This window comes from Diplodia corticola, assembly GCF_001883845.1.
Source record: "Diplodia corticola strain CBS 112549 chromosome Unknown scaffold29, whole genome shotgun sequence".
Classification (NCBI taxonomy): domain Eukaryota; kingdom Fungi; phylum Ascomycota; class Dothideomycetes; order Botryosphaeriales; family Botryosphaeriaceae; genus Diplodia; species Diplodia corticola.
Window position 1 is genome coordinate 125,487 of NW_017971508.1, and position 24,638 is coordinate 150,124.

At 58.8% G+C, this 24,638-nt stretch overlaps 5 protein-coding genes across 5 annotated transcripts; 4 read left to right on the forward strand and 1 right to left on the reverse strand.

The window, feature by feature from the left end:
- Window positions 1-71: 71 nt before the first annotated feature.
- On the forward strand, window positions 72-1,184 carry BKCO1_2900033 (mitochondrial inner membrane protein oxa1l-like; the record flags this gene model as incomplete). Its single annotated transcript, XM_020273791.1, has 1 exon — window positions 72-1,184. The coding sequence occupies one exon, from the start codon at window positions 72-74 to the stop codon at window positions 1,182-1,184; it is 1,113 nt and encodes a 370-aa protein (XP_020129840.1).
- Window positions 1,185-14,079: 12,895 nt separating this feature from the next.
- On the forward strand, window positions 14,080-16,044 carry BKCO1_2900034 (developmental regulator; the record flags this gene model as incomplete). The annotated part of the gene is made up of 4 exons (XM_020273792.1): window positions 14,080-14,139; window positions 14,535-15,651; window positions 15,711-15,898; window positions 15,952-16,044. 4 exons carry the CDS (start codon window positions 14,080-14,082, stop codon window positions 16,042-16,044), a joined length of 1,458 nt encoding a protein of 485 aa, XP_020129874.1.
- A 975-nt stretch (window positions 16,045-17,019) lies between these two features.
- On the forward strand, window positions 17,020-18,887 carry BKCO1_2900035 (serine threonine-protein kinase chk1; the record flags this gene model as incomplete). The annotated part of the gene is made up of 3 exons (XM_020273793.1): window positions 17,020-17,037; window positions 17,138-17,214; window positions 17,270-18,887. 3 exons carry the CDS (start codon window positions 17,020-17,022, stop codon window positions 18,885-18,887), a joined length of 1,713 nt encoding a protein of 570 aa, XP_020129839.1.
- Window positions 18,888-20,965: 2,078 nt separating this feature from the next.
- Window positions 20,966-22,092, reverse strand: BKCO1_2900036 (eukaryotic translation initiation factor 3 subunit f; the record flags this gene model as incomplete). The annotated part of the gene is made up of 3 exons (XM_020273794.1): window positions 20,966-21,173; window positions 21,226-21,938; window positions 21,988-22,092. 3 exons carry the CDS (start codon window positions 22,090-22,092, stop codon window positions 20,966-20,968), a joined length of 1,026 nt encoding a protein of 341 aa, XP_020129838.1.
- Window positions 22,093-22,362: 270 nt separating this feature from the next.
- BKCO1_2900037 (uncharacterized protein) lies at window positions 22,363-24,539 on the forward strand (the record flags this gene model as incomplete). The annotated part of the gene is made up of 2 exons (XM_020273795.1): window positions 22,363-23,576; window positions 23,630-24,539. 2 exons carry the CDS (start codon window positions 22,363-22,365, stop codon window positions 24,537-24,539), a joined length of 2,124 nt encoding a protein of 707 aa, XP_020129837.1.
- Window positions 24,540-24,638: the final 99 nt, after the last annotated feature.

A 24,638-nucleotide genomic window follows, 5' to 3' on the forward strand; every position in this document is an offset into this window, starting at 1 on the left:
CCGCGGTTGCGAAAGGCGCGCGTCTCTTTCGACTGTCCTTTCTGCTGCCCACAACCACCACGGCCGCCGCCATGCTTCTGCGCAGCACCACAACCGCGCCTGCTGCGCCCTTGCGCCTGGGCCTCCCGCCCCGTCTCCGCCCCCACATCTACCGCAATGCCCGGTCACGCCCTCTGAACCCGCCGCAAGCACGCTGCATGTCCGCCGCCGAACATCTCACGTCCGCTGGCAGCTTCGCCGATGGCAGCTTCGCCGATGGCAGCTTGAAGCTGTGTTTGGGCTTGTTCGAAGTGCTGCACAACTGCGGTCTGAGCTGGGCTGTCGCTCTTCCCGCCGGCGCTCTCCTCGTTCGCGCCTGCATCATCACGCCGTTCCTTCAAATTCCAGCCCGGAAAGCTCAACAGACCACCACCAACCTCTTACCCATCATGCAGGCGCATGCAATCGTCAGAAAACACTCCACCCATCTAAGACTTTACCACGAGGGCGCCCAGAAAGCCCGAAACGTTAGCCGCACGGAGACAGCCTTGTTCAACCACAAGATAAAGAAGCGCTGGAGAGCACAGCCTTGGAAACATTTGCTACCGTTATGCGGTCTCCCTATCTTCGTGGCCATGGCCGAGACCATACGGAGAATGGTGGGCACTAGGAGTGGCTTGTGGGGGTTGGTATTTGGTTCTGGGTCTTATCAATCTGAAGCTCCCAAGACCTCTGACGCCCTCGGCAAAGACGACGCCACCATCGAAGGCGTCGCTGACACGTTGAAGGGCGCAACACCGGACACTGCCGTCGTAAGCGATTGGATACAGCCGTCGCTCGCCACGGAGGGTATGCTTTGGTTCCCCGACCTTATGGCCCCGGATCCCCTCTTGATCCTCCCTTTCGTCGTCTCCGGCGTCACCGTGTGCTCTCTTTACGTCAGCTCCAGGGCGCCGGGTAGGAGAAAACAGAAGCCAGCCTGGGCTGTTATCAGGCGTATTATGATGACAATTGCACTGGCCATCGGCCCCCTGACGCTGAACATGCCCGCTGGTATCTTGCTGTACTGGACCGCAAGCACTTCATTCGCTCTCATGTCCAACCTCTATTTGGACCGGTTCCTCCCGATTCGCATGCCCCCGAAGCCATGCAAGCGATCCATCCCGTATCTTCCAAAGAAGAAGGCACAGCAGGCCGGGCGTTGAAGAACCATTTACGGGTCAAAATACAGTCAACGCAGCCGCAGAGTCTTCACTCCATCAAATCCCTCGAGCATCGAGGACCTGTAGGCTACTCCTGCATTGGTGTCCGTAGCTAGAATCGGTCGTGTGCAACGTATATCGAAGAGACAATAGCAGCAGAAACAGAGTCTGTGCAAAACGGTCACTTTCACGTTTCAAGGACTGTGTGCGGAGGATTTTCCAAGTCGACGCTCACGACGGCTCAGACAAGTCTGCTTGTGTGAGCTTTTCCTTTGGTAGGCCACAGGTTTAAACAGGGTAAAGAAGCCATCAGCAGACGGACAACAAGACCATGTGCAGTACTCATTGTTGGCTTGACACGTTTTGTCTTCCAGGGCTGAGTAGAGCTGGAGATAGCATATCTCCGGAATAGGATGCTTCGTGAAGAATGCCACAGGCTCTTTGTCCGTAAGATAATATCACAACGTACTTGGAGGTCATGTAGGACACATACGCACCAAACTCAGAGTTTTTGGCGGCGAGAATGTTGCTCTTATTAATCCCCAAGGCTTCACATTGCCGTCGTTCGGCCGCTCATTTCCATCTGCTCTATGCTGATTCATCAACTGCAAGAGATGGAGAATGAATTCAGATATGAAGTTGACGCACCCGCCACCACCAACAATCTGCGTAGTCATTTCTCTGACGTAGCAGCTTATCAGATGCTTGAAATGAAATACTGCGACAAAAGAAAGGTGTCGCCCAATCGTACGTCTTTCCCGACTCTGCTGTGCGACACGACCGACGGCATGATTGCTGCATGTATCTTATCGTAACCGCCTTGGATCGCAGCTCAGCAACTGAGGATCAATGTTCGTCTCACAGTGGATGCAAAAGGACGTTGAACTTACCTAATTCTATCTCACAGAGGTAGTAGGATCCTATATCTGGATGCAATTTTATGATTTCTCCAGCTACGTCGGGGTACCTGCTTCGACTGCCCACGCAAGCAATCGCCGTAGGTCAAACGATCCATCCCTTGAAGAGACTAAGCCACCATTGTGGAACTGAGCTTTTCCTGGATTTGGGGATTAGCGGTGGAACGCTTTAATTCGTTGGTGTGCTAAATGCTGGGCAATTGGTCAAGTGCTCGAAGTTTAAGTACGGTAGGGCGAGGAATTATAACAGCGACACAGTGGGCGACGAAAGAAATTCAACCGCGACGATCTTTGGCGTGGGTAGTTGAAGCGGCCTCTCTTCATTAGTAGCTGGAGTAGATATCTGGATGTAGATGCGAGTAAATATCTAGTATAAATGTATTTAGATGTAGGGTTTAGCTGCCCATGTAGGTTGGTCAATCCCTTTTGTCATCCACTGGAAGAATGATCCATGTTGCGTAATCTGCAGTCGTTACCCGGTCCTTGGTCGAATCTAGGGACCAACGATTAGGGCATGAGCTCAAACTGGCGGCCGCGTACTGTACTGGGAAATGGAGCCTGCTGAGTCAAAGGCTCAACTATACATTGCTGGGTTCAGAGCGGAGAGAGAATGGTTATTCACGAGCTGTACGTTCGCTGAGCCCTTCTCATGATGTTGCAGTATGGACATATTTGTGGACGTAGATAGGTTAATCATCAGAGCAGGGCATTGAGCACCCACCGGGTCGCCTCCCTCTCGCTCCTTATATCACGCATCAAGCGCATCCAATACGATCGATCTCCATAATCTGTTGCAACACATGAACATTACGGAGGGGAAGGTTGCCGGTAGTAAAACCAGATATCTTCCCACTACCCATGGCTATTGAGCCACTCTTGCACTGCTCCAACGGCAGGACAAAGGAGGGAAAAGCGACACAGTACATGGTTCCAAGAAGATATTCATGGCATTTCCACCACTCACCAACGGGAAATATAAGCTAGTTGACGGGATATTTTCATCCATCACTATTATCTCGGGCCAAATACCATCACAGTATTGTGCCGTTGACAACATGATTTCTCACACAGCGATGTGACACCCAATTTCTATGACATACGGCTTGTCAAACAATTTCTGTGCTATCTAAATCGCTACTTGACGATAAGTTTCTAGTATCGAGCTGCCGAGCGCGATTACGCACTTGGCTCTTGCACGATATACTGTAGCGCTCTTGGTACAGTACAGAATGAAATTCGTGGGTGCGTATTCGCTCATTGACGAAGCATGCAACGGTACTTGTAGAGGTATGGCTAGATATGGCTAGATGTAGCTCCCAAGTCAAAGAGATGGCTGCAAGGGATATATTTGAAGGTTCCTTTGTTTCGGTCCGAAGCCAGAGAGAGAGAGAGAGAGAGAGAGTAGAATTGTCCCAGCCAGGGGGGAGGAATATCTGGGATAGACGAGCAGTGTGACTGTGCAGGCAGATATGGCGACTTGGAGTTAGCCTCAGTTGATAGGGTCCTTTCGCTTGTTTGGTTTGGACAGGAGGTCATGATCATGAACAACATACGGAAATCTTGAGCACGGCTAAGAGGGATCGGAGGAAAAGCTGCACTTGAGGGTCTGTGCTACGATTACCTTCACGCTCTCGAGCATGATCCGTGAGACGCGCACGTGGTAGCCACCACAACCCGGAAGCCCCGCAAGTTTCCTCCATAGCGCTCAGGGGGTAAGGAAAGACGGCAACGAGAGTCAGGCAGAGTGTTCCAGGGCGAGGGTTCGATCCGAGTTGGCCCATTCCTTGAAAATAGAGTTTCGAACGAGATGTTCGCTGGCCCGAGCTTCTATACGCTGTCTGCAGCGGGAGGCAGTGAGAGTAAAACAAGAGGCGGTCGCATGCAATTACTAGATGTTATTTTGCCTAGTAGCGTTTCACAATTGTTGGTTGTTGAGGCGTTATGGCTGCAAGTGAAGAGGGTTGGGAATTGTGGTTCGACCCATGCTGCGGAAAGTCCGATTAAACATCATGGCTTCAACATGGGCCAGCATGGGGCTGGCTTGCGGTGGTACGATATATGCGAGTAGGAAAGAAAAAGAAACCATGGAGCATTGAACGACGGGCTTCGATTCCATGAGCCAAGGCCGGAAGCCTTCCCAAGCAGGATGCAAGCGACTGTCCCAGAATTCGAACGGTCGTCAGTGGCGGCTTTCAGTTGCCCTTCGAGCTGGAGTACACGGTTTCACTACCCACACGATACGGTACGGGTGCACCGTAGCCGCTTATGCTAAAATAAGTGCATTTGTCAGGGTTTCACTCCATGACAGAGGTGCACCAACCGCCTCGTCCCCCTCAACACTAACCACAGACCATGCATGATGCTGGAAGCTTGCACCCGCAGGTCCAATTGCTGCACCTCACCGTCATATCCCGTGGCTCCAAACGTGCTTGAGACGGTATCCTTGAGTCACCCTTTGAAGAGGCAAAATGCCGCCACCATAGTAGCGCAGTATGTCGAGGCTGTCTAGCGTTCTGTGATCTACGAGCAGCAGCCCAAAGGCGCTGTTGTATCGGAGCTTGAAGCAGAGAAGATGTCACTCCAACGTAATCAAAGCGGGAAGTGTCATTCAGCAAGCCAAGCCAGCGGAGCCTTGACCGCGAGTGAGTGACAGCATCATCATCATCCAGACACCAAGACCCTCATCCCGCCGACTAACGTTGGCCAAGGAGAAAAAAAACATATTCCACCACAGCCGCGTGCAGATCTCGATCCGCCGAGCCCAACGCCCCCAATCGCATGCCGCGAGCGAAGGAATGCCTCGTGCGGAGGCGGCAGCAGCATTTCGTGGTTAGGGCGGCGGGCGCCATTCCATTCGATTTTTTATTTTTGCCAGTGCTTTTCCAGGGAGGGAGCGGGCATCCCTCCGTCAACCCCGCAGCCAACCCATCCCCCTCTCTCTACGGATTAGTTGCAAACCCATCCATCGGGCCTTTTATTTGCGCACGTAGAGAGTCGCCGACCCACTACTGCTACTATTGCTGGACCCTTTCACGAATGTTTCTCGCACGCCCGCGGTGCGGAAACAGCCCGCCAGCTTCGCCTCCCAGTCGGGGCAGTACTGGCGTGGGCGCGCGTGGGATGCTGATGAGCGCACACTCCGTGTCCCCGTCTTCCCCCCCTCGACAGCGGCCAACTGCCGCTGCGTGGCTCCGAAGATTGGTATCCTCCGACACCACCACCGCCGCCGCCGCCGCAATAATCTGCGACGGCCATTTTGGCCATCTAGAACGACGCCATCGGTTTTGGTCGTCGTCCGACTTCGTCATTGCTTCGTGTAGCTTCTCTCTGCCTTGGCCTTTGCTTTCGAGAAATTGGGTGTCCGTGATAGCGGGTACAGTCTCACAATCTGCTCGAGATGGCTGGCGGCAGATGTTGTCCTCGATGCAACCTCTCGTCTAACGACGCACCATACCAGCTGAAGATGGGTTTGTGAAGGGAGGGAAGGCGGAGGAAGGGGGGGTCCGTGGACCACTACTAGAGCCGCCGCTAAGCTCAGCTCCGGCGATGGAGCCGAAGGGGGGTAAAGGGCTGAGAAACAGGACCCTCTTTTTCGACGACGGGAATTCCGAGATGCCCGCGGCCATGGGCAAAGAGGATTGGGATGTGGCTTGGGGAAATTTGCTAGCTGGAATGACTCGCCGCGTCCCTCTTCTTTTTGGAATCGTTACCAATTATCATCAATCTTTGGCCCCCACTTTTGATGCTGCTACTCTCCCAGCATCCACGGCTCGTTCCGGCACGCCCGCGCCAGCAGACGACGTACACCCCGTGCAGCACACGCCGGTGGCTCTTCGATCAAATACCTTGAGAGCCGGGCCTACCCGCGCGGCGTTGCGGTGAAGAAGGCCTGGGAACACTATATTGCAACCCCGTGACGGAACAAGCCATGGTACCACCTCTCGGCTCATGAAGCCCTATGCTCACGATCGCCATCCTCGTGGAAATGCAGCGACACTCGATGAACCCGCGGGAAGCCACAAGCATATATGCAATCCGTGCGCACCTCCAGCGATAAGCTCCTTGGCCGTGTTCGTGTCGTCGAGCGTTTGGAGATGCTCTGCTCTGCCAATCTTGCCCGCACTTCGGATTAGCGAGAATTGGGACTGGACGAGCTCCGGCCCCCAGGACTTCTGGAAAGTCGCTTGATTCGACCTGTGAGATCTTCCCGAGGTCCGGCATCATTGTGCGGTGTGATGTCAGGCCTTCCTCTGGGGCTCCGTGAAGCAACTATCAACGTTGCGCGTCATGGGTTACGGGCACGCCATCACTTCAATCTTCCGCCGCGGAGGTACGGCCGCCTCATTTCAAACCATTCGGACAGACTACTCCAAGTACGAAGCTTGGCAGTTGCTTGTCTCACAAGCTCTTCCCGGCTCCAACTTCAGCAGTTCGTCTGCTCGAGCGGTTGGCTTATCGGACCGTCTGCTACTCAGTCGGATGTCCGGAAGCGACCCGCACCCGACGGCAGGGAAACACTCAAATCGGCATCCTCGGGATGCCGAACGTCTTTGGGAGGCGGACATGCAGTTGCTGGGCTCGGGCACAGCTGATGCGAAGGCGGGCCCTGTCTCGCTTTCTTGCGCGACCAGCACGGTTGGGCATCAGTGACCAGCACCGCTCTCGATGGGTCTGGCACTCGACACGGGAGACGTTGAATGCATGAAGTTCTATCCCCGCTGTTCCTGTGACCGCCGGCCGAACGTGTTCCAAGCGTGCCGAGTCATTTCGTCCCGCGGAAGATTTCGTTTTGAATGCATCATGTCTGAGGTTCGAGCGGGACCGCCGCTGTCTCCGTTGACTCAATCACCCCGTCCATGATGCTTCAGCGGCCGGCCCCCTTTCCACTGACGAGAATGCATTCTAAAGGAGTCGTGGTGATTTTATCGCAACGGAGGTTACATGGGATTTAGGTCCGGGGAGGCCCACTGTCCATTTATACTTTGAGTGCGAAGCTTTGATGGCACGGGTTAGTATGGGAGACCGAACCGTTTCCACGAGTCGGGGGATCGCACGCGGGAGAGGGTCCGACTAGCGATCCGCTGGATGGGATTGTGGCTGACGTCTACTACGACGGGCCGTGGGCAATTTGGTGAGAGCCGCCAGACAGTTGCGTCTCACCGGAGGCGGTAGCCGTAAAGGCGTCGCGCATCAGGGGCACCGGAGTACCTGCCCCTTTTCAACAGGCGCAAGCTTCGTGGACCCCAGAATGCCTCAATAATAGAAGGCAAGAGCATCGACTGAGGATGATGAAATGAGTACAAGCGGTGGGGACCCAACGACTGAGCAACGTCTCACCTCCCTAACCGGGTTCTCGCGATCGAGACGTCAGGCGGCATGTTCCTCTGATCGTGACGTCTTGCGGATGTTTAGGAGGGCACAGCGTTGGCACAGCGTTGGCACATGGTTGTGGTCATCACGCTGGCTGCGAGATTTAGGTGAGGGTCGGAACGCAGCGAGGCCCGAGAGAGATGGCCCTCCACGCCCCTTTCCTATCCGAGACCCTCTGACCTCCGGACATCTTGCCCGTCGTCAGCTCCTCCGCCGTAGCACCTTCTCGGCCAGCAAATGGCCCCACAGAGTGTTCTATGCGCGGTCGATGGGATGATTCGCGGACCAAAGGGGTTTGCGAGATCTGCCATCGCCGTGTCCTGTCCTATGCGGACTTCAGCGACGGACACCATCCGGTCTGTCAGTTCGGTCAGAAATTTGTGTGCTGGTGAATCGAGATACTCGCCGAGCTGGGAGCGCTAGCCGCTCAACAACGGCCGCCACGCTATGGTGTAAAAGTAGCAATAAAGTGAGTTCACTCGGACTCGCGAAAGGAGGCGATCCGTTATACAGCGGACCCGACGTGCCCAAGACGGACCACGCGCCGCTATTATGCCAGATCGGTCCTAAATCCTGGTGAAAGTAGGGCGTTCAAGCAAACCAACGGCATATTCGTCACGCCCTAGTTCCTAGCACTCTAGAAATCCCGCCTTAGCACAACACCACAATCAAAAGACGCGGAGGCTTTTCGGGAAGAAGTCCGATCCGTGCAGCTCAGCCGCCCAGCTGTTGGGGAACTAGACAGCCGCATTAGCCACGCTAGGTATCTCACGAGCCTGGGGGGCCTCGATGGTCCAGCCAGAGAAAGCTGAGACAGACGTCTTCTCGGCAGTGCCAGCGCAGGGCTGACCGCCACGCAATTTGCGCAACAAGCGCGCCTGGCACGCCCGCTCTGCCATGTGGTCCAGCATGGGCTGCCGCCCCCTCCTCTCCCCCCCTGATTGATTGACGACGAACCAGTCTCTGAAGGGAATGACTCTGGTTGGGGGACGATCTTCCCGCTTGCGACTCAGGCCCGCGCTACACTCAGCTTCCCTCCCGCAGCCACAAGCTTTGAGGATCCTTAGTACCTCCCGTAGCCCGCAGGCGCCGCCTCTGCTCCACATGCCTCTGTTCCCCCCCGCTCTATCGAGCTTCTAGAAAACGTCCAATCTTCCATGGGGTCTGTGATCGAGGCAACGGTGTGAGAGTGATCAGTGAAATGCTGTTTCAGCGTCGTTCAGCCTGATCGTGCCCAAGGATCTACTGCGCGCGTACGAGGGTCATCTTGATGGACAAACAACTATGAACCCGGCAGGGTTGCAGCCAGACCCGATCGCAAGGAAAAGGGTGCGCCACGTTTCTTGTGCTTTCTTCCCTCCTCCCCCCCTTTTTTGAGATGGGTTTTGGGGCCGTCTGTGTAGCAAGCCGGGCTGCCAAAGCATCAAAATCAAGGAACAGAGGCAGCGTCTGTTGTGAAGAGAAGTTGCAAGAGCATCATCCAGTGGCTGGGCGAGGGCAGCTAAAGGGCAGGGGATACCCAGGTCGGGAATAGACGAGTCGTATGACTTCCCGTCCGCCACTCGGCAGCGCTCGAATCAGAGCATACCACGAGACGTGCTGGTGAGGAAGACGGTTTTACCTACGGATCCAGCGCGTCAGCAGGCTGGAACGTGGGAACAAGGCCTGGACTGCAGCGTTGCCGTGCCGTTGGAGGAAGCTGAGGCATTATCCAGGGAGCGGGGGCGGGCAGGAAGACGGGCAGGAAGACGGGCGCCAGCCGTCGGCTGCGATCCGAGCGGTCCTGACCACGAACAATCTCTCTTGCCGGGGGTTGGGGCTAAGTCAGCACCCCCTCTGCGCAGCTCCGCTGGATGCAGCGTGACGGAACGGGGCCCAGTCGCAAAGGGGGCGAATCAGGCGCGGGCTCATCAGGGAGGCGACCCAGAGTCTGAGGTGCTGGCATCCGGCTCATCCATCACACACCGATGCGATGAAATATGGCGGCAGGGGTGATTCGACGCCAGGCCAATCAGAGGCGCGTGCGCGGGCGAGTCGATTGCACGTCGCACCTCCTCTGCGCATCCACGCATGCGGCCCTGGGACGGGGCTGACGACAGTCGAGCGGCAGTGTGGCAGCGCAGGGTGTGGGGCGCTGCGGCCAGTATCAATCGGATCACACGCAGATCTGGTGGGCAGATCCAGAAGGCGCGCCGCGGTGACGAGGATTATTGCAGTGCAGATGCGGCGCAGGAAGGCTTCTGGAAGACTGCGGGAAGGGGATTGCGACGGGAAGGCTAGGCTAATGCCACGTGTTAGTGGAGAACGAGGAGAGCGGGTTGAGCGGGTACGGACGAAGCTGCAGCGGGTGAGCGGCCATGCGGCCATGCGGCCATCTGCTCTGCCCGTGGGCCACGCCGGTTCCTTTCTGGTTCCGGGCGCTGCGCGATCGTGCGGTGGGCTGCGGTGGGCTGCTGAGGGCGGCGCGGGGTTGGAGCGCGCACGCTGCCCTGGTGTTGGCGTGTTGCCCTGGGGTGGTGGTGTTGGCGGTGCCATGTTTCGCGTCACGTCGTGCTAGCTGGCACAGGCTCACAGCCTTTGAGCCGCCGGTCCAGCGACAACAATAGTGAGAGCGCCGCCCAAGCACCCAACGCATGCAGCGAACGTCGTTGCCCGCCCCCTGGCTCCCAGCGGCTCCCAGCGGCTCCCAGTCCCCCGCCCGTCACGTGCGCATGGGCCCGTCTCCCACCGCACGTTTCCGACGACGCTGTCAACCACGAGGTGGCTGCGGCGATCCCGCACACGCCCGTCCGGCCTGTCCACGCGATCCCCCAGCTGCGCCGCGCCGCCGCGCCGCACGCCGCAAACCGTGGCACCGTGGCACCGCAATTGCGGCGGCCCTGCGGTGGTTCGCCGGCCGCCCTTACGTGCTTTGGGCCGAGTTGCGACGCTGGAATGCGCTACGGACTGCATCATGCCGCCGCAAAATTCGACGCGCCCCTGGCTTGCCTTGCTCGACCTAGCCGCAGTCGATCAAGGTGCCCCAAGTGCCCCATATTTCAAATCGCCTGCCAATCGCGACCCCCGACCCGGTCAGTGCAGCCACGCTGGCTGCTGAAGCTCGCCGTTGGAGCTGTGATGCCATGTTGACTCTTGCGGCTACCGCTTCGGGAAGCAATGCGAGAGCTGCTGAGTCGCCGCGGCATCTTCCACCTGAGTGCCCGGGCCTGCGCATGACGGCATGCCGGCACTGCTGGAAAGACGGGCGGCGGCGGCGGCGGCCATGGGCTGACCAGGCACCCAGGCACCCAGGCACCCAGGCATCCAGGCTGCCAGGCTCGCAGGCTCCGCCGCCCGCACGTCCACAGCCGTCTTCACGAGAAAAGAAAAAAAAAAACCACCCCCCCAGCAGATGCAGGTGCAGAATCGCCAGATCGGGCGACGCGCTAGCTGCCGGGACCCGCCGCATTCCAACGCTGCTGTGCAATGATATAGCGACCGTCGCCGTACAGGTGTCGGAGAGGGTGCCGGCCGCCTAGTCAGCACACCGGACGCGCTCGGGCGCGCGCGCTGGCAAATTTGGGCAGGCGGCGGCTGCGTGCTCGGCAGGCCATGCGGCAGCAGGAGCCTGCTCACCACCGTGCCACGTGGAAATCGGTGCCGGCCCTATTTGGCTTCGGTCTCATGACTCGCCGCCAGCACGGCTCAGGGCGGCTCGAGAGCGATCCGCGCTCGCAAGCGCGGTTCTCGTCATCTCGACGAGAAGTCTGGCGCGTCGAGACGAGGCGTCCCGGGAATGAGCCAGCGCGGTGGACGGCTTATATCCGCGCCGCCGGGGGAGCGAGCGAGCTGCGAGCGAGCCTCTCCGGCGGCGATGCTGCAACCGCGCCTGGTGCCACACTCGCACGCCGAGACGCACGCAATGCGACCGTGCCTAGCAGGTGCGGCAGCGCCCGTGCTGGTGCTGGTGCTGGTGCTGGTGGTGCAGGGCCTGGCGTTCGCTTTGTACCCGCTGCAGCAAATATTGTACTGGCTGTGTTCCTGTGCCTGGACCGCCGGCGTTAGCGGCCTTGCACTGGCCTGCTATCTCCTGCCGCCACTAGCCCTAAAGGGGCGACCATGCACTTCACCGTCTGCAGCAGCGCGGGCGCCCTCGCTCCTTCGCTCGCCCGCCATGGCCGTCCGTCATCCAGTCTTCTGCCAGCCCATGGCTGCGCTGAGGGCCGCACCGCGCTGCCGGGTTCGCCAAGATGGAGCGCATTGTCAGACTCGTTTCGGTCTCGCGTGCGGCCAAAACCGAGCGTTTTGGATTGAGCGCAACGTGGGGTCGGCGCCGCACGTGTGTACACAGTAGTGCGCGCGCGCGCGCGCGCTGCCGGAGCAATGTGCGGCGGTCGGGGCCGCTGCGTTCAGAGCGCGCCAAACGCGCACCCGCCGGCCGCCGAGGAAGAATGGGCTAGAAGTATAAGGGAGCTGTGCAATTTCCAGAGGGCCGGCGTTGGAGGCATGGCTGGCTGTGCGCGCGCCGGTGTGGCGGGCGGCCATGCAGCCAGGAACATGCCTGCGTGCCTGGCATTGGCTGAGGACGAAGGACACCCGCGGCGCATCCCGGCCGCAAAACGTGGCCTGGGTGCGGGGAGGCACGTGGTGGCATGGGAGGCAGGCAGAGATGAAGATCTCAAAGGCGATCCCCACTGCTGCGTCGTTGCCGGCCGAGCAGCGGTGTGGCCGTCAGCCCGCCGCTCAACACGTGCGGCAACGCATGCGACAGGTCAGCTTGCCCGCGCCCGCCATTTTGCCAGGCCGCCTCGCACCAGCCCGGCAGCCCAGCAGCCCAGCAGCCTGCATGCCCGCTTGCGGCCGACGACAGGACTCATAATAGCCAGCCGCCCGGCTGTCTGCTTCCGTATGTGCAACACCGCCCGCCTGCCCCCGCTTCGCTCCCCCTTCTGCGCTTGTCGCCAACAAACGCCCGGCTGGCGCGCGTCCACCTCCAGCCTCGTGCTGCAAACCGACGACCTGCCCCCGGTGGAGCGGCGGTTCTAGAATGCACTCACACTCTGCCCGGCCCCCCTCCGCTGCTGCTGGGCCTTTCGCGCGCCGCAGGCGGCAGGTCTCAGCGCGCGCGCGCGTTACACGGCAACGGGGCGGCCAGGACAGTGACGAGGGCCAACGGTGCTGCAGCTCTGAAACCCGGGTCAGCACCTTGGGCCGGGCAGAGCTTGAAGAAAACGTGCTAGACGGCTGCACAGCCGAGAGCGCCCCGGATGAGAGCCGAATGAGTTGCAGCGGCTCTGCAGGCGCGCGGCGGCTGGGCTTGGTGCAGGTGGGCGCAAGGGGAGGGCTGCTGCTGGCTGGCGAGCTGTCTGACGGCAGGCGCGCGGCCGGGCGAGTTGCACGCCCACGCCGCCTTTTTGTTTTCTGTGCCCTGGGCCGGCTCCATTGCCCGCCCCTCCTGCCCGCCTAGGGCCCTGGCGGCTCGCACGCACGCACGCATGCATTCCAGCGCCCTTTCTCGAACTGTCGCGCGCCGCCCGCCGCGTGTGTCTTGTGTGTCTTGCCCGCCGCCCCAGCACCGCAGCGTGCTCGCGGCGCCGCAGGGCAGCCGGCGCGCGCATGGCATGATGCAGAGCGCGCGCGGCCGTGCTTGCGGGCTTGGCGTGTCAGAGTGACAGCAATACGAACCCACTTATCTTGTGACAAACTCGATCAACTTGCAAGGATTATCGCGTGGGAGCCACAGGGGCCGAGGGAGGCGGCCTCTGTGGCCGGGGCGCACTTGCGAGCGATGGCGGACGCCATACGATCATCCTAAGGCCCGCGTCTTGCTAGGTCGGTCGGTCGATTCGTGAAGTTAAACCCTGAGCCGGCTAGTCAGCGTACCCACCTTTAGGCCAAAAGACTCCCTCGCGACGCTCTGATGCCGCATACTATTGCTTCTTCTCCCTCGCCCGCCCGTCTCGAAGCTACGTCGAGACTTCTTCCCACCACCACTCCTCCACCCACCCCTCTCATCACCACTCTCTCCGCCTGTTGCTTCGGCTCCCGCAGCGCGCAGCCCTCCCGCCCAGCGCCCGCTGCCCCTGCCCGCCCTGTGCCTGCCGCCCCGGCTTCGCTGCATCGTCGAGCCCAACTGGCCGCACCCAGCCCGCACCCGCAGACCCGCCCTCCACCGCGGTCTGGTAGACTTCAGCTGGCTGTCTCGCCGCCGACCCGAGCCTGAACAGCCAGCCCTCGCCAGTGACCGGGACTGAGAAAGGCAGCGTCCGCGCACTCGCCCCGACGAAGCGTCATCGCCCGCCCCAAGCCCACGCCTCCGCAGCACCAAACCCTGCGAGGCCGCAAATCGCTGACCGGGAATCGCGCGACGGTCCCGACAATCCGACTGCGCAATCGGTGAAGGTGCTGCCACAGACGCAGAGCGTGCCCTATCCGGAAACGCCGTCTCACAATCCCTCCGCGCCACCCAAAACCACGGCCTCACCCCGCCGACTGCCCAGTGCCGCGCACAACAGCTCCGGCGACTCATCCATTGACCACGGCGTGCGTCAGCCCTCCCGCCTTCTATAAACCTCGAGAGTCCCGCCTCCGTCTCGCCAGCACAGGACCCCGCTCGCGCCAAGGATCCCAAGATGCATCAGACTTCGTCGAGATTGCTTCGGATGACCGACGATGATCGGCCGTTCACGAGAGTAAGTCCATTGCCCCCTCCCCTTCGCACCCTTGTCTCTTCGTTCCCGGCACGCAACGCCTCGATGGTGGAGGAGGAATTGGGGGGTCCAATGCGACGCTGCGGGGCCGTGGGCGGCGACACGGGCGAGGAAACAGCTGGCTGGTGCCATTGGCCTCTGGGCCGCTGAGCGTCCTGCCGTTGCTGTCCCACAAGCCTCCCGCCCTTCCGAAGTTCCACCATGGCCCTCGGAGCACGTTTCTTAGGCCCGACAGGCGTCATTGACTGGGCGAGACATCCGATCGCTTCGGATCTGAAAACGTGTCGGGAGCGATCATTGATCTGTCGTTGCGTTGCTTTTTGGATCGCTTGCCGCCAATTCCGGGGTCCGAACGCAGCTGACACATCCGCCTGCAGGATTTCAAAGATCTCTTCTCCACGCTCATGGTCAGCCTGCCCCTGTCGCCGCATCGCGTAAGATGGCAAAAGGTCGACCACAGTTTCACCTCGGAAGAGGCCATGACCAACCTGGGCTCGCTAAAGTTCTCCCAATCGAACCGCATGCCGGACCCCAAGGATCCTTCCAGGATCGTCACCACCACGACCACCACCACCTTCTCAATGGCCAAGGAGATGGCCCGCTCGGTCTGCCAAAAGTTTTTGGAGGCTCGCTTCATCGAGTCTGTTGAAGGAAAGACGGATTTCATGTCCAAGACGTCGGTTTGGCAGATGACCCCTAAGGGCATGCACGTGCTGCAGCGTTTCTGCCAGCGCAATGGTATCAACCAGAAGCACGTCTACGAAGTCCTCGACTCTCCTCGCAACACCATGCACCTGGTCATTCTGGAGCGTGAGACCGAGACCGATAAGCTCAACCACGACAACGCCACGACCGAGGTCGTCTTCCGTCGTTTCGTCGGCCACGAGGGACCCAATGCCAAGGTAAACACCGCCGCGGCCGACTCCGACTCGCTGAACGAGTACTCGACCGGCCTGGTGGGTGTCAAGATGGCAAGGGAACGTAAGATCGGTGATAAGGTCTACATGAACACCTTCACCGGAAAGGCCGCGGTGGACTGGCTCATGGACTGCAGCACCATGGTCGACAAGAGGGAGGCATTCGAGATGTGCGCGCTTTTCTATGAGTTTGGCCTGATGGCGTCTGTTGAGGCGTTCCCCAACCCCGGCCGTTTCCAACCCACCAAGAGCGCCATTTACTACGTTACCGAGAAGGGCCAGCGGACTGCTGGCTGGATTCAGAGCCCGAAGACGTCTCTCAACGGCGATGCCGCACCTTCCAACAGGCCCCGCGAAGGCACAACGAGGGATTCCAACGCGAACCGCATGACCGTCATCATCCGCGACCCGGCCCTCCGTCTGCTTTTCAGAGAATTCCTCCGGGAGACGCATTGCGAGGAGAACCTGTCCTTCTACTTGGATGTCAGCGAGTTCCTCAACGGTTACAAGGGTGCGAAGAGAGCGAATGCGACGCCGAAGCTTGAGGTCATCAGGGAGACGCTCGCAGCGGCATACAGTGAGTTACCCCCTTATCGAAAGAAAAAAAAAAGTCCATGCAATCCTAACCAAAACCAGGCTTGTACAACGCTTTCCTTGCCCCTGGCTCCCCTTGCGAACTGAACATCGACCACAGCCTGAGAACGGCGCTTGCAGCTCGCATGACCCGAGCGGTTGGTGACGATGATGCCATGGTGAGGAGCTTGGACGAAGTTGCGACCCTGTTCGATCAGGCGCAGAACTCCGTCTTCAAGCTCATGGCCAGCGTAAGTGTGCTACAATCCGTGCGTTCCTGGATGGCATCCTAACAGTTTTGCAGGACTCTGTGCCCAAGTTCATGAGGGAGCCCAAGTACGCCTCCGTCATCCGCGACCGCAACCTGGATGCCGCTCCTGCCATTGCTGCTTCATAAAAGCGAAGCGATGCCTTGCCTCGATCGCCCCAATCTGAAACAGACGCCATCCCACGCTCCGAGGCGCGCGCCCCTACGCCCGCCAAGTAACAAACGGAAACCACAACATGGCGGCGGGCATCCCGCGTTGCAGGAGTCCGCCCGGCGGCAGATGCGGAAACAGCGCACGAGTCTCCTCGGAGGCTTTGCACAGCCTCTGCTACCGTGCGCAGGACATGGAGCTTCCTGGGATGGGGCCATTACAACCTTCGGTTCATATTTGTCTTCCTTTTGCTATTTATATTCTGCTTTACGATTGGGTTCTTCGATATCCTTGTTCGCATTGGGTCCGACAGGGCCCTCTCCACTCTTTCTTTGGCTTGTTTTTTTTTATTTTTTATTTTCTAGTATGATGTCTGCTTTGTTGCGCGACATTCACGGCACACGGGTCTAGACTGGCGTTTCCGGGCCTTTTTTGAAAAACAAGAGCTTCTCATAGTTGGATAGCCTAGACTCAGGTTATTCCGCGCGTTTTGCCTATTCGGATTGGAAAGGGATTTTTAGTTCAGGGGCGGTGGTGGATTTTAGTGGCAAGCATCGGGGACTGGGGAAGGAAGAGCGCTAGAGAGTTTTGAGGGAGTCGAGGCTCAGCAACGCCGACATGTATCATACTGTCTAGGAATCAACGAACCTGCAAATTCACAAATCCTTCCAGGCCCAAAAAAGACCATGCCAATGCCAAATGCCAATGCCAAATGCCAATGCCAAAGCCAGCCTCCGCCGGTGGCCGGGTGATGATGTAATCTGGCCGTCCCGTGCTTCTGCGTTTAACGCGAAAAGGCGCGACTGCCTGCGCTGCTGACTCGTCGCGTCGACGCCCGTCATTGCACCACCCACCGTGATGCCATGCGACGTCGCCGCGCCGCAGAGCATATAAACGCCGCGCCTGTTGCCTGGTAGCCGCCCAAACCCTTCCTCTCCGCTCCTGCCACAGCAATGGGTCCCCCGCCAAACGTGAGTCGCGCCTTCCGCCCACCGCGCCCGCTGGCTCACAGCGCCGCCGAGGCACCACATGGCGAGATGCGCTGGCATGGCTAACGCGTGAGCAATGCAGTCCCAGGCGGCGCCTCTGCCAAAGGATCTCCCCTTTCGCGTCGTGTCCAAGACCATCGGACAGGGCGCGTATGCGTTGTAAGTGTCTCACTTCATCTAGCACACCAACCCGCGCTGACGGTAGAGCACACAGCATCCGCAAGGCCGCCCCTCTGACCGCATCAAACCCCGTCATCGCCGTCAAGTTCATAAACAAAGAGCACGCGTACCGCACCGGCCGCCTGAAACCGAACCAGATCCAGCACGAGGTTACCCTCCACAAGCACCTGGGCCGACACCACAATGTGATACAGTATCTCAGCCACGGCGAGGACCGTCTGTACACCTGGATAGCCATGGAGCTGGCAGACGGCGGCGACCTCTTCGACAAGATCGAGGCCGACGAGGGTGTGGGCGAGGACGTGGCCCACCTGTACTTCACGCAGCTGGTCAACGCCGTGAGCTACATGCACTCCAAGGGCGTGGCGCACCGCGACATCAAGCCCGAGAACATGCTGCTCTCCGTCAACGGGGACCTCAAGCTGTCCGACTTTGGTCTCGCCGCGCTGTTTCAGATCAGCGGCAGGAAGCGTCTCTGCAACAGCGTGTGTGGGAGCCCGCCCTACATCGCCCCGGAAATCGTGGCCGGCAAGAAGTCCAAGGCCATCGACGTGCTGGACAAGGGCTACGAGCCCAACATTGCCGACATCTGGTCCTGCGGCATCGTGCTCTTCGTGCTGCTGGTCGGCAACACGCCCTGGGACGAGCCGACACGGGCCAGCTACGAGTTCAACGAGTATTTGCAGACCAAGGGCCGCACGACGGACGAGCTGTGGAAGAAAATACCGCCAGGCGCCACGTCGCTGCTGCGGGGCATGCTCAAGATAGACCCGCAGGAACGCTTCACGCTGGACGAGATCCGGACGCATCCCTGGTACACGCGCAGCAACCCTCACCTCAGCCAGTCGGGCACGGCGGCCAATCCCATCCTCCTGGCCACGCAGATGCTCGAGTCGCTGCGCATCGACTTCAACGCCGACCCGACGGCGTCGCAGCGCGAGCATCGGCAGCGCTACAGGGACGCCATGGAGGCCGGCAACCAGCCCGTCCGGTTCGCGGCCACGCAGCCCGAAACCCTCATCATGGACACGTCCTTCGAGTGGGAGCAGCCGCCACGCCTGGCCATCAGCGAGAACTTCAGCAGCTCGCAGCCAGCGCCAGAGCGAAGGACGATGACGACGACGACGACGGCGGCGGCGGCGGCGGCGGCCACCACCAACAGCTCGCGAGCAGCAGCGTCAGCGTCGGCGTTGTCGCACGAGCTGCTCGGCCGCCTCGCCGCCGACGACCCGTCGCTCTCGCAATTCACGCCCGCGCCGGCGGTGCCGCTGAGCCTCACGCAGGCGGCGCGCCAGTTCGCCGACATCATGCCCCGGCACTCGCTGGCGCGCTTCCTCAGCCTACTACCGCTCGCATTACTACTACCATCGCTGGGCGAGGCGCTGCACCGCGTCGGCGTGCCCGTCGCGCCCTCGACCTTTTCGGCCGGGGCCCGCCGCGGCGACGAGCCGTCGTACATTCGCGTCAAGACGGTCGACGGCCGCCAGCAGCTGCTGTGCGGCACCATCGTCGTGGAGCGCATCGACGACGCCGACGGCGACGTCAGCGAGGTGCGGTTCGTGAAGGCGAAGGGGGACCCGTTGGAGTGGCGGCGGTTCTTCAAAAAGATCGTCGTGTTGTGCAAGGATGCGATTTATGTGCCTGCGGCTTAGCTGGTTGATCAGGCGGGGGGCAACGGGAGGGGGGCAGGGCACGCGTGAGAGATTGATGATGAAGGTTATGAATTATTGGGCTTGTTTTTTTTTTCTTTTCTTCTTCTTTGTGATTTTCTTCTTTTTTTTTCCTTCCCTTTTTTTTATCGTCCGCCAATCGGATGGATAGATAGCGCTTTCGGTTCCATTGCTCGTCAAGAAGAGACGAGGGAGAGAGAGCGTTAATAGCGAGCGGCCGGATAAGGGGGGAGATTCTTTTTTGAGAAGAGAGAGAGATATATATATACCCTGGGGAGTGGAGAAAGTTTGAAGAAAAAGCGAATGGGTTGGATGGGGTAAGGAATAAGGAGATGAAAGAAATTGAGTCTTGCTATCAGTTCGTTTTTTTGCTTTTCTGTTGCTCACTCCATTGCTACGGGGGAGTAGAAGGAGGATGTAGAGAGAGCGTGGGACCCAATATGACAAGCAAGCAAGCAAGCTTTACGGCTGGTCGCTTCGGTCGGTGGACTTTATCTCGTCCAGTTTCTTTTCTTTTTTTTCACTTCTTTTACATCGAGCTTGTGCTTTAGACCGAGAAGGTTCATTTGTCCATCTTAATAACGGTAGTCTCGAGAAGATTTTGTTTTTGTGAGAATCTGTCCCTTCTTTTGTTTTTTTGGTTCTTTATTAGTGTGATGTATCGCGGTGTCCCCGGCAGAGGTTGACTTCTTCTTCTTCTTCAAAATCGGATTGCCCAAGACAGTGGGCTTCACGTCGGCTTTTCCGCATAGAGGTATAAAGGAGGGTATGTATGTAAGCGTCCAGATGATTGGACTAGTCAGTGCTGGTGGACCTTTCGAAAGCGCGTCCGCACGCACACTTCTTCGCGTCTGCTGTTTCTTTGGAAAATTACGTGCTCCGCTGTGATGCGGTGCCGTACCGGAGTGGCTGGCGTCGGGCTTTGGGTGTGGAAGAGGGACGATGGTACACAAGGACGGTTGGACTTGGAGAATGATACACGACGTGCCGTCGTCTCGACTGTGGCGAAGAGAAAGGTTCAGTTGTGAGGCTGGCTGGCTGGCTTTCGTGTAGAGAACGTTGCATTGGTCGGGGTTCTTCGAATCTGTTGTTTTTGCTGTACTGGTTTGTTGGATGATGAAGAGACGATATCTGCTGTTGTTGTTATTGCTGCTGTTGTCGTTGCATGTAGACCAAAAGCATGTGACGTATAAATAGAAGAAGAAAGCAAGTGGTCTCGGCTGCGGTGATCGTCCGTCGATCTTCCACCTCTAATAAAGGCAGGGTTCGTAGCTAAGAGAGAGAGAGAGACCTGGATTTGGAAGAGGTGGAAGTTTGGGGCGAGCATTTGCTCTCGCTACGCTGCTATCATGCATATATGTTTACTGATATCCCGGGTCAATAACATTCAGACAAGATGTGTTCGTGGGCGCGCATTAAACATCCAGATGGAGATACTGGTGTTATATCACCAGTCTCAACGGAAAAAGTCCGTCCGTCCTTCTCCAGGGTCACTGATAAGTCAGCAAGCTCCTCCCAACTCATCAGTATGGGAATTCGCTATGCGATAACAAAGCAACAAAAGCTGTTTCAAGACGTAGCTACTCTCTCAGTTGCGTCGTTTCGATTATTCAAGGACTCCCTTCGTCATGGAAAAAGGAGCCCCTTGATCCGGCTACCTGCCCTCCCAGCATCTATCAGGTATCCACCACTCTCACATCTTTTGCATCATTAAGAGTGAGATATCCTCACAACTTTTCAGCATCCGTCGTCCTTCATGGAGGTAAAACAAAAAACAAAACACACGAGCCCACTTGCTTGCAACCGGCTTTTCTTTTCGCGCTCCGTCCTCTAAACTTCACTTTGCGGGGGGCAAAACAGATAAAAAGAAGAATGAAGATGTTGTGATATTCCAAGCCCCCAAACACCATGTTTTTTGTTCCCACCCGAAACAATGCCTCATGATGCGTGAGTTCCAAAAGCACGGCTTTTCGGGCCACCGATTCGCTCTCTCGCTCTCTTCTTTCGTTTCCCGCCTTGTGGGGGAAACGAGGCCCCTTTCTCGTTTCTGTGAGCAACGCTCACTGCTCGCGGTTCTGACGGTCCCGGTCCTGACGACCGCCCTTCCTGCGCTCGCCCTGGCCGCCCTTCTGGCCGCCTTCGCCGGAGAGGGCGTCGCCACCGCCGAGAGTGAGAGCGGCCGTTGCTAATCTGTTGGACAGGTCGATCTGGGTGCGGATGGTGTTGGCGAGGTAGGAGACGACGAGGACATCCTGGATGTGGTTGTTGCTGTGGCACGTTAGCATTTCGGCCGGGACGAGTGAGAACAAGGATTACGTACAAGTCACGCTCAATGTCGGCCGGGTCGACCTTGGGGGCCAGGGAGAGGGCGTTCATGAGGAACTGGCCGAGGGCGCTCGAGGGCTGGGCCTCCTCGTCCAGAACGTTGTTGACGTAGTTGGAGACGCGGTCCAGCATCTCGAGAACCTGCTCGACGGCGCGCTCCAGGGACTCGATGTCGGTGAGGATGGCCTGCTCGCGGCTCTCGGTGTCCTTGGCGGCGGAGATGAGCTCCAGACCGCTCTTCTCAGCCTCGCCGTACTTGATCTCGTGGGGCACGGGCAGGAACAGGCAGCTGTCGGCGGCGCGCTCGGCGGTGACGCCAATGGGGGCGGAGATGTAGGTGCGGGCCTCGATGTCCTTGCCGGGGACGGTGGAGACGGTCAGATGCACGGCGGGGTGGGGCCAGGTGCCGTCGCCCTGCTGGCCGTAGAAGTTCTGGATCAGGGCGGAGAAGGTGTTGAGCTCGGCCGACGTGGCGTACCAGCCGACCAGGACCTCGCGCGGGTTGGCGCGCAGGTGCAGCTGCAGCATCTGCTTCTGGTAGTCCATGTCGACCTCGACCTGCTCCTGGGTCTCGGTGTGGGGGACGGCGTAGCAGTTGCGGATCTCGATCTCGGAGCCATCCTCGCTGCGGACACCGAGCAGGGTGCCGATGACGCGCTCCTGGTCGGGGTTGCGGCGCAGCGAGTGGTCGAGGATGGAGAAGAGGGCCTGGGCGGGGTCAGCTGTGAGGGCGGACGCGTGAGAGAGCAGGACGCACTTGAGGTTGCAGCACGACGTTGAGTGGGGCGGAGGACGGCTGGGCGCCGATGTGCGCGGGGCCCAGCGGGCGGGCGAGGTGCAGGAACGAGTCGGTGTCGGCCATGGTGTCGATTAAGGGCTGGCGGGGCGGAGACGAGGCGGACGGGGGAGCGGCGGAGGGCGTGGAGGGAGAGGGCGTGGCAGCTGGAAGCTGGAATATCTTTTGGCGATACCCGGCGTTGGCGCGCGCACAGATGGTGTGTGGATATTCGGTGCGAATTTGAGAGTCAAGCGATTAGATAACTACGGCGCCCGACGCCGACCGCCCGCGCAGAAACTTTTTGTGCACGCCTTCCGCCCCAGCTCTGCCGCCCGCAAACACCAACCCTGCAATATGGCGCCGTTCCGTGGACGAGGCGGCTTCAGAGGCCGTGGCCAGGGCAGAGGACGCGGCCGCGGCCGGGGCGGTGCGCGCCCAGCACCCCGAGACCGCTTCACCCAGGCCAGGATCGAGCACCCAGTAAGCGATTCCGACAGTCCGGATGTCGACGACGATGAGCCGTTGCAATCCGACCTGGACGATGATGATTCCAGCGACGATGATGACGATGACGAGCCTGCCACGGTCCATCGCCCCTACTCCGCTCTGCTCCAATCTCTCCAGCAGGACATCCCGGAAGGCCCTAGGAAAAAGAGGAAGCTCGACCACCAGTCAACTGCCACCCCGCCGCCCGCCGGACTGGACGAGGAAGAGACCGAGCCCGAGGACGACGCCGACGAGGATGACGCCGCTGCTCCCGAGGACGGTGTCGATATCGACGACGACGAGGAAGACATCTCAGACCCATTCGAGGCCCATTTTGCACGTCCCGATGAGAACGAGCTGGCTAAGAAATTAAAGGCTGTTTCCGAGAAGCGCTGGGAAACACGCAAGTCTCAACTGCCTAGTCTCGGGAGGTGTACCGTCCTGACCCCCGGTGCCGTGGAACCTTTCAAGAAAGCCGTCTCTTCCCCCGAGCACTTGCATATCAAGCGGAAACTCGCCACCAGAGCCCAGGAGCTTCTGCCCCAATTCAACGACATTCAGAGAGGGCTGGCTGCGCCGTTGTTTGCCTACCAAGATGTGCTGCTTGGAGCCAGGACACCCGGAAACGCAGAGAGCCTTCGTCAAATCACCTGTCTGCATGCGCTGAACCACATCTTCAAGACGAGAGACAAGGTCCTCAAGAACAATGCCCGTCTTGCAAAGGAGCAGGGGAGCGAAAGCCTCGAGCTCAGGGATCAAGGTTTCACCAGACCAAAGGTTTTGATGCTGTTTGAAACGAGACAGTACTGTGCCAAAGCCGTCGAAACCATCATGCAACTCTGCGAACCGGAGCAGCAGGAGAACAAGAAGAGATTTCTTGAGAGCTTCTCGCAGGATGAGAACAGATTCGAGGACAAGCCTGAGGATTTCCGGGAACTCTTCGAAGGCAACGACGATAACGAGTACCGCATGGGCCTGAAGTTTACACGGAAAACCGTAAAGTTCTTCTCGGCATTCTACAACTCTGACATCATCTTTGCCAGTCCTCTGGGCCTCCGCAGAGCCATTGAGGCCGGCGGGAAGTGAGTCGCCCGCAAATGTTGCATTATATCCCCGGAGCTAACATCTTCTCCAGCAAAAAGAAGCAAGATTACGACTATCTCTCCTCCATCGAGCTTCTCATCGTAGATCAGACCGATGCCATGCTCATGCAAAACTGGGAGCATGTAGAATACGTCATTGAGCACTTGAATCTCCAACCCAAGGACTCCCACGGCTGCGACTTCAGTCGCGTCCGCCATTGGTATCTTGAGAATCAGGCTGCGCACCTGCGCCAAACCGTTGTCCTCTCAGCTTATCTGCAGCCCGAACTCAACAGCATCTTCAACAATCACATGCGCAACGTTGCCGGCAAAGTCAAGTTTCAACCAGAATACGAAGGTTCCATCCTGGACATTGGTCTCCAGATCAAGCAGACGTTCTCGCGCTACGACTCCGTCTCCCCGACCTCGGACCCGGACGATCGCTTCAAGTACTTCACCAGCGCCATCGTCCCCGCATTGACTCGCTTACCCAAGCCTTCCGAGGGCGGCCAAGGCGTCCTGGTCTTCATTCCCTCTTACCTTGACTTTGTGCGCGTGCGCAACTACTTCGCCAACTCGACCGCCACGCAAAACATGTCCTTCGGCGCCGTCTCCGAGTATACGGAGCAACCTGATGTGCGGAGAGCGCGCTCGCACTTCCTGACCGGCCGCCACGCCGTCCTGCTGTACACCGGCCGCGCGCACCACTTCCGCAGGTATCACGTCAAGGGCGTGAAGCGTATCGTCATGTACGCGCTGCCGGAGAACCCGATTTTCTACAAGGAGCTAGTCGGTGGGTTCTTGGGCGGTTCGATCGCGGAAGGCAAGATTGACCCGAGCGAAGCCAACGTGCGGGCAGTGTTTTCAAAATGGGACGGGCTGAGGCTGGAGAGGATTGTGGGCACGAAGAGGGTGGGTGGCATGCTGAGGGAGAAGAGCGGTGATACCTTTGATTTCGTCTAAAAAGCGTACTTTACTTTTGCTTCAGTATGTAATTTAAAAGCCTTTTCTGGTCTCTCGTGGTTGGAAGGGTGGCTTGAGGCCAAAAATGTATTCTTATGG